The sequence below is a fragment of the Scyliorhinus torazame genome, chromosome X, assembly GCF_047496885.1.
Source record: "Scyliorhinus torazame isolate Kashiwa2021f chromosome X, sScyTor2.1, whole genome shotgun sequence".
Taxonomy (NCBI): Eukaryota; Metazoa; Chordata; class Chondrichthyes; order Carcharhiniformes; family Scyliorhinidae; genus Scyliorhinus; species Scyliorhinus torazame.
Window position 1 is genome coordinate 24,903,530 of NC_092738.1, and position 13,401 is coordinate 24,916,930.

The 13,401-nt window shown below is 46.2% G+C and overlaps 1 protein-coding gene across 21 annotated transcripts in view; it reads left to right on the forward strand.

The window, feature by feature from the left end:
* kmt2d (lysine (K)-specific methyltransferase 2D) overlaps positions 1–13,401 on the forward strand; it is a 306,604-nt gene that overhangs the window by 58,686 nt on the left and 234,517 nt on the right. For all 21 annotated transcript variants that reach the window (XM_072493795.1, XM_072493792.1, XM_072493808.1 and 18 more), the window contains 2 exons: positions 3,287–3,377; positions 8,920–9,055. In XM_072493795.1, the coding sequence (XP_072349896.1) occupies positions 3,329–3,377; positions 8,920–9,055 (185 nt within the window). In that variant the 5' untranslated portion in view covers positions 3,287–3,328. The remainder of the gene's footprint in view (positions 1–3,286; positions 3,378–8,919; positions 9,056–13,401) is intronic.

The following is a 13,401-nucleotide window of genomic DNA, read 5'->3' on the forward strand; positions in this document are numbered from 1 at the left end:
GAAAGAGGTGGTGTAGCAGCTGGAACAAAGTAGAACGTCAGTGATTGGTGGGAGCTCGGAGAGATAACAACAAAGATGTTTTAAGTCATAAGGCAGAGGAGGTGTGGCAGGAAGGAGGTGAAGGGGAGGAGTTGGTGTCTAGATTAATAAATACACATCTTTACAAATCATGATTTCTGAGCTCTTGTAGATCATATTGGTGAATAGAGAGATATAGACTGAACAAATCCTCTTGATTGTGTAATGTTGCTGTCACATAACGTAAAATATTGGTAGAAAGCTAATAAGACACCAGTTATTTTCCATTTTCTTCACTTTTGCACCATTTTGGGATGTTTACACAAATAGGAAGGCTGGATTACCTCCTTTGTGGTCTATTTTCTGTTCAGTACTTTTTCATGAAAAAATGAAATGAAAATCGCTTATTGTCACAAGTGGTCTTCAATGAAGTTACTGTGAAAAGCCCCTAGTCGCCACATTCCGGCGCCTGTTCGGGGAGGCTGCTACAGGAATCGAACCCTGCTGCTGGCCTGCCTTGGTCTGCTTTAAAAGCCAGCTATTTAGCCCAGTGTGCTAAACCAGCCCCAAATTGCCAACCTATGGAGTCAGCCAACTGAATAGTGATCTGCTTGGAAAGTGGGCAGATAAGGGAGTGCGCTATTTATATGGGCTAGCAGAAGGTATTTGATAAGGTTCCACACAAGAACCTCAAAAATAAAGCGCAAGCACGTGGAATTAGTGATTAGCACTGCTGCATCAGGGACCCAGGTTTGGATTCGGCCTTAGATGGCTGTGTGGAGTTTGCAAGTTCTCCCCGTGCCTGCGTGGGCTTCCTCTGGGTGCTCTGAATTCCTCCAACACCCCAAAGATGTGCAGGTTAGGTTATGGGGATAGAGTGGGGGAGTGGGCCTAGGTAGGGTGTTCTTTCAGAGGGTCGGTGCAGACTCGATGGTCGAATGACCACTTTTCTTCACTAGGGATTCTATGGATGGAATTGGTTACATAGGCCTGGTTATGTATTCACTTGTGTATAGTAGATTAAGGGTGAAACAAAAGCAAAGTGCTGGAAATGCTCAGCAGGTCGGGCAGCATCTGTGGAGAGAGAAATCAAGTTAACGTTCCGAGTCTGTGTGACTCTTGAGGTTAAGGGCGACCTAATTTGAGGTGTTAAAGATGATCAAAGGGTATGACCGGGTAGAGAGAATTAGGGGTGGGGGGGGGGGGGGGGGGGGGGCAGGAGAGGGAGAGGGAGAGAGAGAGAAGAGTGGCTGAGGTTTGGTCAATGGGATATTTAAAAACTGAAGTTGATCCTCGGGTATTAGCTGATCTGGAACGGAGGTGGATAAATGGAGTTAAGATGCAGATTAGCCATGATGTTGTTAAATGGTGGAACAGGTATGGGGTTTGATTTTCCTCCCGTTTAATGTGTGTAATTTGCAAACATTTACCACCTAGTCAGGGGCAAGTTAGTTTCCTGCACAGGCAAGGTGAGAAACAAAACATCTTGCCAACATCTGTAAAATTAATGGGCTTCTGTCTCCATCTCGAGTCTGTTACTGCTCATTTACTTTTCATTTTAGTCGCTGATTTGTGAAATTTGTAACTCCTCTCAATGCCACCGATCAACTCTATAGTAATACAGCCATGTCCTTTAAATTGGAAGTAACTTCCCGAGGCAGGTTGATGGAGCTAAGACATAGATCAACCATGATCTAATTGAATGATGGGCTCGAGGGGCCTAATTGTCGAATACTGTTCCGGTGTACTGCACTGAAGCTAACTTTGTTTTTTCAAGCAATAACGTGATTGCTTTTTTAAAAGTTATTGGATCACGGTAGTTGGCTAGTTCCAGATTTGTTTGTTTTTTAAATGCTGCTCAATGTTGAGTACATTTGGTTGGTAAAGGTTGTTCTGGAAATTATTTATCAAGGATATGAAGCCGTATTTTGAGAGATGGAATCAGCTTCTTCATTTCCCCCACCTTCAAAAAAGAAAAGTGCTATCTGGTATCTTTATGCTCTCAAAATGCCATATGCCCACTCAACAATGTACACAACGAGCCCAGTGGTAGCGGCCACGCTGAGAATGTGGACCCAGCTGAGACAACACTTCCGGATAACTAAAATGTCCCCCATGGCTCCCATCTGCGGCAATCACAGATTCCCCCCAGCCATGCTGGATACCACCTTCAAAAGATGGAGGCGGGACGGGGGCACATTGACGGTCGGGGACTTCTACGTAGGGCACAGACTGGCGACATGGGACGAACTGATGAAGAAGTGGAAACTAGCAAAAGGACAGGAAATGAGACATTTCCAAATAAAACGCTTTCTCTGCAAAGAGACAGTAGGGTACCCCAGGACCCCATAAACCACACTACTAGAGGACCCGATAGGTACAAGCAACAAGAAGAGGGGGCTATGTGGGAAAATATACGGACAGTTACTGGACAGAGCTCGAACACCACTAGACGAGACAAGACAAAATTGGGAGGACGAACTGGGGACAGAGGTAGGGTGGGGACTCTGGAGCGAAGCACTGAGCAGGGCGAACTGCACTTCCTCCTGCGCAAGGCTAATCCTCATGCAGCTCAAAGTGGTGCACAGAGCGCACCTGACCAGAACCCGAATGAGCAGGTTCTTCCCGGAGGTGGAGGACAAATGTGAGCGGTGCCAGAGGGGCCCGGCCAACCACACCCAAACTTGCTGGGTTCTGGACAGCCTTCTCTGAGACAATGTCCAAGGTTGTGGGGGTGAGGGTGAAGTCATGCCCGATTGTGGCAGTCTTCTGGGTATCAGAGCAGCCAGAACTACACATGGGAAGGGGGCTGACGCCCTCGCTTTCGCTTCCCTAATCGCACGCTGGAGAATCCTGCTCAGCTGGCGATCAGTAGCACCACCCAGAGCTGCAGACTGGCTCACTGACCTTTCGGAATGTCTCCACCTGGAGAAGATTAAGTATGCCATCCGAGGGTCGGAGGAAGGCTTCCTGGATACTTGGGCAGTTTGTCGGCCAGTTCCAAAACCAGTTTGAGGCCAGCAACGAGGAGTAAGTTAAGGGGGGGGAAACTAGACCGATCCAGAGGGCGGCGAAATGTATATAGGATCAATTAAATGAAAGACAAAATAAACCTCTTGTGTACAATAAAGTAAATTAACGCGGGCACGAAAAATGTGATGTGTATATATACAATTGTTTGTAAATATGAGAAATGCCAATAAAATGATTTAAATTTTAAAAAATCCCATATGTTTCGATGCAAAACTGTCTCCAATTTATTTTTCAGGTATTTCCGTAAGGGGTGAGGGTTCTGGAAAAAGAGTGCAGTATGGATGGAATGGAATCGAGTAATGAGGATAATTGCTCAAGTGCCACAGGTATGGCTCATTGTTGATGTAATGTGTTTGCATGTGCGCATTCTGTACTAAATCTGTGTGTACTTGAGGCTTGTCAATCAAAACCTGACCACTTGGGAGCAGCATCAGTATTAAAATACTGTATTGCAATTGATCTCATCAGCTTTCCTATCTAGGCTGTCGCCATTCTACCTATTCATCACTATCTCTAAGTCACAGACACCTCTGCCATCAGATCGTGTGACCTTCTAACGTTCAATTGCGTGTTGCATCTTTGGGTATTTACATGGGAGTTTTTTTAAAATTCAGATATGCAGGCCCCAGCAACCCCATCCCAACACCAGGAAATCTTGTTAACTCTGTGATTTTATTTGTCCAATTTACAGTAATTGTAGACTCTTTCAACCCCTTCTGACTAACCAAAGGCAGTCCGATTGTACTAATGTGCAGCAATAAACTTGACCCATGAAATGCGGTTCACTACATCTTGCATGACAGTTCAGTGGTAAATTGCATCTCCAGCCTGCCTAATTGCGGTTGGCATCAAGAATGACTGTTGACCGTGCGAAAGTCTGGGTCACGCAGACCCATGCAATTCAGTATCCTTTTGTAGATGCACTGAAACAATAGCCATGAAAAATTATCTTTGTGGTCAATCATTTCTATGATTCAAAATGGTGTTCGTTGACCCGCATACTGCTGCCACTTCCAGTCGGCTTCAAAGACACTTCTTAGCCAGTCCATACTCAATTGAAGGGTCAAACTCAATAAATAAATTGATCAACAGCTAAATAGATTGCCAAGATACAGGAAATGCTTCTTGGCAATATTTTGAAATGATCTTTTGCATGCAGGGTGATAATGTTGGTTCTCTGCAGCTTGCAAAAGTCAGATTGCCTTCAGTTGAATATTGGGAAGATTGGTGCCCTTGCTTTGAGCTCCTGCAGCTCACTCTCCTGCTTTGCCATTAACTTTGTCCTTCCCCATGGCTGTTTGGTCAGGTTGAATCGGTCCTTGCAAAATGTGGCAGCCTGTTCAAACCCCATATTTTGCCTATTTCCAGGACTATTTACTTTCACCTCTGCAACACACTACTCCTTCAACCACAACTAAACCCTTATTCACACTCCTGTCTCCCCTGTTCCCTAGAAACATAGAACATTACAAGCGTATATCCATTTTCCTTTTGACACTCTGGCTCCTGTCCCCTCTACACACTGAATACAATATCTCAATGCTCATCTTCCAATTTGTCCACTACCTCACCTCGTCTTGCCTACTTCCACGTCTGTTCCAATCTTTCATCTGCTTCTATATCCTTTGATCCTCCTTTTCTGGCCTTCTGTGCATTCTCTACTTCACTGTCCTCGTCCCTTTCCATTTTGGTCACTGCTGGTGGCAGAGGCCTCAGACAGCTTGGGACCTACTCCGTGATGCCCTCCACTTCTATTTCTCTATATTTACAGATGATCTTCAAAAAAAGTTGTTTCAACCAAATCTTTGATCACCTCTCGCTGCGTAGCAACCATTACTTTTTTTAAAAGTGCCTTCTCTTCCTCATCCCATAAAGCATCTTGGTATATTTTCTACATGAAAGACCCTTAACATGTGTACAATGTTGTTGAACAAGACGATGCTTAGCCCTCATTTTGAGTCCACTTGCCAAGCTTTGAGCAAGGAGGACCAAATCGCCTGTAATCTACTCGCTGCAGGGCCGTTCCACATTTTTTAAAATTTAGAGTACCCAATTCATTTTTTCCAATTAAGGGGCAATTTAGCATGGCCAATCCACCTAGCCTGCACATCTTTTGGGTTGTGGAGGCGAAACCCACGCAGACACTGGGAGAATGTGCAAACTCCACACGGACAGTGACCCAGAGCCGTGATTGAACCTGGGACCTCGGCGTGTGATGCAGCAATGCTAACCACTGTGCCACCGTGCTGCCCTGGGACCTTTCTACATGAGCATGGAAAATGATGTGCTGCCAACATGGTTCATGTGTTGTTACTAATGGACCAGGTAGTCAAGTTTGAGTTTAACAACTAAATGTGCAAGCTGGGTATCATTAACAAAGTCATAAGACCATAAGTAATAGGAACAGGTGTAGGCCGTTCAACCCCTCGAGCTTGCTAGGACCATAGCTGATCCGACATTCCTCACATTCACTTTCCTGCCCTTTCCACATAACCCTTGATTCCCTTTTTGATCACCTATCTATCACAGCCTTAAATATACACAAGGACTCTGCCCCCCACAGCTCTCTGTGGCAAGGAGTTCCAAAGACACTCAACCCTCTGAGAGAAGAAATTCCTCCTCATCTCAGTGTTGAATTGCCACCCATTTATTCTGAGACTATGCTCTCGGGTCCTAGACTTTCCCACAAGGGGAAACACACTCAGCATTTACCCTGTCAAGCCCCTTAATCCTATATGTTTCAATGAGATTGCCTCATTCTTCCAACATCCAGTGAATCCCAACCCATTTAACCTTTGCTCATAAGACAATCCCTCCGTGCCAGGGATCATCCTCGTGAACCTTCTCTGAACCGCCTCCAAGTAAATAATACCTTTCCTGAAATAAGGGGACCAAACTGCTCGCAGTATGCCAGATGTGGTCTCCCCAGTACCTTGTACAGTTGCAGCAAGACTTCCCGATTATACTCCAACCCCCTGGAAATAAAGGCCAACATTCCATTAGCCTTCCTGATTGCCTGCTAGACCTGTGTGCTAGCTTTCAGCGTTTCGTGCACAGGTGGTACCCCCCCCCCCCAAAGTCCCTTTGTGTTTGCAGCTTTCTGCAGTTTTTTCTCTCCACTTAAGTAACTGTTCTTTTGTTCTCCCTTCCAAAATGAACAACTTTTCCCACATTATGCTCCATTTGCTAATTTTCTGCCCACTTAACCTATCAATATCTCTTTGCAAGCTGTTTGTATCCCTCTTGTAATTTGCCTTTGCATCTACTTTCCATTGCAAATTTGGCTACAGTACATTCGCTTCCTTCCTCCAAGTCATTAATATAAATTGTAAACAGTGTCGGTCCCAACACTGAAACCTGTGGAACCCCACTGGTCACAGGTTACCAACCTGAAAAAGAACCCCTTATCCCCACTCGCTGTTTCCTGCCCATTAGCCAATTCTCTATCCATGCCAAAATACTACCTCCAACACCGTGGGCTCTTATGACTTAACCTTTTGTGAGGTACCTTGTTGAACGCCTTCTGGAAGTCCCAATACAACACATCTACCGTTTTCTCTCCATCCATTCTGGTTGGAGACTTCCTCAAAAAACTCTAATAAATTAGTCAGACCCGATTTCCCTTTCATGGAACCATACTGACTGGAAAATCATAATCTAATCCAGCAGATGTGTTGCTATTGCTTCCTTACTAATTGATTCCAACATTTTTTGAACAATAGATGTTACACTAATAGCCCTATAGTAATCTGCTTTTTGCCTCCCTCCCATTTTGAATAGGGGTGCCACTTTGGCACTTTCCCAATCCTCCGGTACTTCTCCAGAATCCAAGGAGTTTTGGAAAATTATAACCAATACATCCACTATCTCTGTAGTTACTTCTTTTAGGATGGCCTGATATTTTCAGAATATTTTGTCCCTGAAAAACATACTGATATAATTAACATTTTTGTGATGTGTAAGTTATATTGCAACACAATCTATGGTGGAAAATGCAGACCAAGTTATAATTCACAGTAAATAGAACCTGTTTTCTTTTGAATCCCTGAAGTCTTTTGTAAGCTTTTCTTTGATGCAAATCTGTGTGTGCAAAGTGGCTGCTTACATGATAACCTTAACTTATTTGTGTACTTTTATTATTGGCAATGTACATGAACTCTATACTGTACATATTGTCAACTTTAGTCAGTGGAGAGAAACCTGAAGGATTTGTGTTTCTTTGGGTTTTTAATTCACACTGGTATTTTTTGACTTCTACGTTTCTTGCTGCATTTGTAGGTGACCCCCTTTAACCCAGAGGATGTTTTCACTTGCCAGGAGATCTGGGGAAATTCATCTCACGGACAAAATCTTTTTCAATTTACTTCTGTTATTAGTTGTATAATGCTTGCACGTGATCTTTCTCTTCAGAAGGTTGCATAATAATGCTCTGCTCGTCTTTGACATGTTTCAACAGCCAAACACATTTACTAAATAGTGTTTTCAAATAAAGCACAAATGCTAGTGTAGAATCATAAGCATTTGCAGCACCGAAGGGAACGTTTCTTTTTAATTTTTCCAATTGAGGGGCAATTTAGCGTGGCCAATCCACCTACTCTGCACATCTTTGGGTTGTGGGAGTGAGACCCATGTAGACACGGGGAGAATGTGCAAACTCCACACGGACAGTGACCCAGGGCCGGGATCAAACCCAGGTCCTCGGCGCCGGGAGGCAGCCGTGCCAACCACTGCGCCACCATGCCACCCACATTAAGCCCATTACAAGAGGACCATTAAGCCCACTGTGCCAAAGCTACCTCTTGAAGAGCCGGTTGTTTAAATTAGTTAGTTAGTCTGCTTACTGCTGTTTGTCCAGATCAAGATACTTGATTTCGCTTAGAGCATCACCTTTATGTCCAGCAGACTGTGTTGATGTTTATCTTTGCATTATCTTGTTTCTGGTTTGTTTCTGTAACATTTTTCCATGGACAGATCATTCGTCCGATTCACCAGTGGATTGGCAGAGTGTCTTCAGTCTGGTTTCTTTTGATCTGCCTGATTTGGGTGGCTTTACTAGGAGTTGTACTTCCATCAAGATGGGTGCATGCAATCCTTTCCACCACGTTAAGGTGATCTTGGGTGTCTCTCTCTCTCTCTCCCCCCATTCCCCCCCTCTTTAAAATCCCAGGATGTTGAGGCCATTTATCACACCAGTCCTGCTGCAGTGGCAAAGACCAGCTAATTTGGACCAGAAACCACGGTTATGTCTTGCTCGCATTTTGATCCGTTGAGTCATTCAGGTAGCAGGTTATAATACATCTGTATGTAGAATTCCAACAAGCGAGTAAGAATGCTTGGATATGAATTCTTCTGTGAATCAAAGAACAAACAAAGAACAAAGAAATGTACAGCACAGGAACAGGCCCTTCGGCCCTCCAAGCCCGTGCCGACCATACTGCCCGACTAAACTACAATCTTAAAGAACAAAGAAATGTACAATCGAGTCCAGTTGCTACATAAAAATCCCATTCGTGCATCGTTGTTCTCATTTTGGCCTGTGATGCATTTTTAGCTCTTTTACGATTCTCAGCAAATTACGTCTAGATATCCTGTTCAACTTGGCATGTTTGCTACCTATTTTAAAAGAAATGGAAAAATTATTCTAGAGTCAGCTTGTAAACAATTCCTGGTGTAGGTGGCAACCATACTCACCTGGATGATATATTCACCTAGAGTGACAAAACGTTATAATCCATAGTTAATGAAATTAACTGGTTTTAGTTTAAAACGTGTGAAAAGTTAGTAATGAGGTTGCAAATTGTATTTCCCAAATGGTGTTAATTTATAATGCATTCAGGATTGATAGAACAATTTCATTTTCTGTTACAGCTATGAACGTTGACTCTGCTGAAACTAGTTGTTTAGCAGAAGATGAAGAAGCTGATCCGTCTGCATCTCGTAGTTGCTCAAAGCAAGAAGAACCATCAAAGCCTGTTTTGAAAGAGCATTACAAGGAGCAGTGCAGGTAAGAGGAGGGAAAAGTACAGGAGGTTCCTGGGGATCTGAGGGCATTCCTCCATGTTTCTGAGCGAGGAAAATCCACCATTCTCATACATTTAATCCAGCAGAGTCATCGACCTCCTGCAGTGCAGGGGTGGGCCATTTGACCCATAGAGTCTGCATCGACCCTCTGAAACAGCACCCGACATAGGCCCTATCCCCATAACCCACCTAACATACACATGCTTTGACAAAGGGTCATCTGGACTCGAAACGTGAGCTCTTTTCTCTCCCTACAGATGCTGCCAGACCTGCTGAGATTTTCCAGCATTTTCTCTTTGGTAACATACACATCTTTGGACACTTGGGGGCAATTTAGCATGGCCAATCCACCTAACCTGCACATCTTTGGATTATGGAAGGAAACTGGAGCACACGGAGGAAGGGCACACAGACATGGAGAGAATGTGCAAATGCAAACTCTTTTTAAAAAAAATTTTTTTTAAAAATAATTTAAATTAAGGGGCAATTTAGCATGGCCAATCCACCTACCGTGCACATCTTTGGGTTGTGGGGGTGAGACCCACGCAGACACAGGGAGAATGTGCAAACTCCACACAGTGACCCAGGGCCGGATTTGAACCCGGGTTCCTGCCGCTATGCGGCAGCAGTGCGAACCACTGCGTTACCGTGCCCCAGTGGCTGATTATCTGTGATAAATGGCAGTCTTCCATAATTCTCTTGAGGGGAAAGATTGCTCCTCACTTTTCTTACCAGGTGCCTATGTCTACCTTTAATTAATTTAAGATATATATATTTTTTATTCTAAACAATACAAAAGTTTCCGCAATCATAAAATACACGGGCAACCATATTATAGACAGCGGGTGGCGCAGTGGTTAGCACTGCAGTCTCACGGCGCTGAGGTCCCAGGTTTGATCCCGGTCCCGGGTCACTGTCCGTGTGGAGCTTGCACATTCTCCCCGTGTTTGCGTGGGCCTCACCCCCACAACCCAAAGATGTGCAGGTTAGGTGGATTGGCCACGCTAAATTGCCCCTTAATTGGAAAAAAGTAATTGGGTACTCTAAATTTATTTTTAAAAAGACCCTAGCCAGACCTTTTCTACATTCGCTGCCCACTAATGATACAATAAGCTTGGCAGCGCCAGCCCCCCCGAACAACGTCCCCATTGCAAGATGGCTCTCCGGATCCTAGGTGACTTAACCACCCACACAAATGGCAGAATTAACCGCCCTCCCAAGGAATGCTTTAGGGAGGAAAATCGGGAGAGACTGAAACAGACATGGGAACTTTGTGAGAATGTTCATTTTTACGGTCTGTGCTCTACCCGCCAAGGAAAGCGGGAGAGCATCCCACCACTTCAGGTCCCCTCTCCACCAGGCTGGCCAAGTTCAATTTGTGAACTGTGGCCCACTCATGTGCCTGAATTTTCAAGATACCTGAATTTTGTTTTGGTCAGCTTGAATGGCAAGGTTCTCAAGTCTGCACACCTACCCAGGTAATTCACTGGCAAGACCTCACTCTTGGCCACGTTACGTTTGTACCCTGAGAATGATCCAAACTTCCTTAACAACCCCATTATCCTCCCCATGCATGTGAGCGGGTCCGAAACGTACAATGACAAATAGTCCGCATAAAGGGACACCCTGTGCTCCCTACGTGCCACTCTGTTCCTTCGATGATCTAAGTGCAATGGCCAGGGGTTCAATAGCTAATGCAAGTAACAATAGGGACAGCGGGCATCCCTGTCACGTGCCCATATGCAGCTGGAAATAACCCGAACGCAGCACTTTTGTGTTTTCACTCGCCATGTGGGTGGTATATGACGATCTCACCCATGAGATAAACATTGGCCCAAACCCAAACCGTTCCAGGATTTCAAGGTATCTCCACTCCACCCGGTCGAAAGCCTTCTCCGCGTCCATAGAAATAATTACTCCTGGCACCTTCCCCCTCGATGTGGCCATGACCACGTTCAAGAGCCACCTAATGTTACTCGACAACTGTTGCCCCATTCACGCCCCATTCACAAAGCCGGTCTGATTCTCTGCGACCACATTTGGAATGCTGACCCTCCAGATGCTGCACCAAGACCTTTGCTTGCACCTTCAGATCTGTGTTCAACAAGGCGATGGGCCTATATGACCCACATTCCACCGGATCCTTATCCTTCTTTGGAATCGGGGAGATGGATGCCTGAGCCAGTGTGTCTGGCAATACCCCTGTGCCAACAACTCGTTATGCATCCCCAGTAGATGTGCCGGTGAAGCTGCAAATAGCTTATTGAAGTTGGGCCCTGGTGCCTTCCACGATTGCACAGACCCAATACATTCCATTATCTCCTGCAGTCCTAATGGCACCTCCAACCCCTGTCCCCTCCCGCTCTCCACTGGGAAGTAATCTCCGAATCCTCCGCCAAGGGCTCGGACCTATACAATCTCCGTTAAAATATGTCAAATGTTACATTGATTTTTATTCGGAGCCGTCGCCAGCCCTCCCACCTCGTCCCTAACCTGCGCTATCTCTCGTGTAGCTGCATGTCGTCTCAACTGATGAGCTAATAGACAGCTAGCCTTCTCATTCATAGAATACACCCGCGAGCGATGCAGTTGGCTCACCGCGTTCCCAATCGATACCAGTTCAAACTCCACCTGCAACCTCTCTCTCTTTTGTCGGGGCTGCTGAATACCACCGATCCACTTCCAGGATAGCAACTGTTGCCTTTCCACCCTCCCAACATTATCTGTGTGGTACAAATGAATATTACCTTCAGTGCTTCCCAGAACGCGGAGGGCGAAACCTCCCTATTCTGATTAAGCTCCACATAGTTCTCCATGGCCGATGCTACCTTCTCGCAAAACTCCTTGTCTGCCGGGAGCGCCAAATCTAATCTCCACGGTTGTCGCTGGGCTCGAGCTGTCTAACCTCACGTCCACATAATATGGCGTGTGGTCCTATATCACTATTGCTGTATATTCCTCCCCCACAATCCTCGGGAGTTTGATGCGAATCAAGGTCCGGGATGGCTGCCAGCACCTTCTTACTAAACTCCGTGTCGTCCCAATTGGGTGCATAAATGTTAACTAAGACTACCGAGGCCCCCGCCAGCACTCTTCTCACCATCGCAAAATGGCCCCCCGGGTGCAGGACTATGCTGACCACTGTGAAAGCCACCCTCTTATTGAACAGGAATCGCAAACCCTCTTGACTTTGAATCAAAACCTGAGTAGAACGCCTGCCCCACCCATCCCTTCCTTAGCCTCGTCTGATCCTTCACCCTTAAATGTGTCTCCTGCAGGAAGGTAACGTCTGCCTTCAAGCTCTTCAGATGAGCAAACACTTGGGATTGTTTAACTGCTGGGCCATTCAACACCCTCGCATTCCATGTCACCATCCTTACCGGGCAGTCTCTGAACCTGCTCATCTGCCAAGGTCCGCCACGCCAACCTAATATGGCGATCTCGCTAGGTCTAAGCTCCCCTCGAGGTCAGGCCCACGCAAGATGGCCGCCTCTTCCGTCCCCACCTACACCTAACCACAAAGACACCTGTGTCACCAGTTTGCTGCCCCTCCTCCTGGCCCACTCGCCCCTCTTCCCTTTGAACGCTCCACCCAACCAGCCACCTCTCACCACTCGATGTTTGGCCAGGTCGGCCCCAATATCCTGATATATACATATCGGATGATCCTCCCAGTTACCATCCCGTGTGAATTTCGGCCACCTCAAAATCCGCTCCTTCGACTGGAACTTAAGCAACCGATGATCACTACCCACAGTGGTTCTGCAGCTCTCTGCCTCTGACACAGCAACTGGTGGGCCCGATTCGCCTTCGGGGTTTTCTCGAAGACTCCCTCCTCAACCTGCTTCACGAACATCTTCGTCACGTAGACGTGGCATCGTACCCTCGACCCCCGCTGGCAGCCTAACTATTAAGTTTTGACGCCTGGAATGATTTTCCTAGTTATCCACTCTGGCCTTCAACACTGTGTGGGCCTCTGCCAGCCTTGTTACCTCTGCATCCAGAGACATGATCGCTGTGGCCTGAGATCCCCTTTCCACTTCCTGAATCATCGTGCCCTGCGACTCCATTCGCTTCTCCACCCTCTCCAAAGCCCCGCCAAGAGGAGCTCTGCTGCCTCGAACACCCTGGGCAGGTCCTCCTCTTGCATCTCCTGCCGGTGCTTCTTAAATTCTCCCAAGATAATCTCCATTAACTGCTCCATGGGCAGTAGGGAGGGCGACGATGACGACAGCCAGTTCCGCCATACTTCCCTGCGAGGGTCATCCAACCCCTGAACGGGGGCTTTATTCGATTTCTGCCTGGTATTGTAACCCGCTGACATTCCAC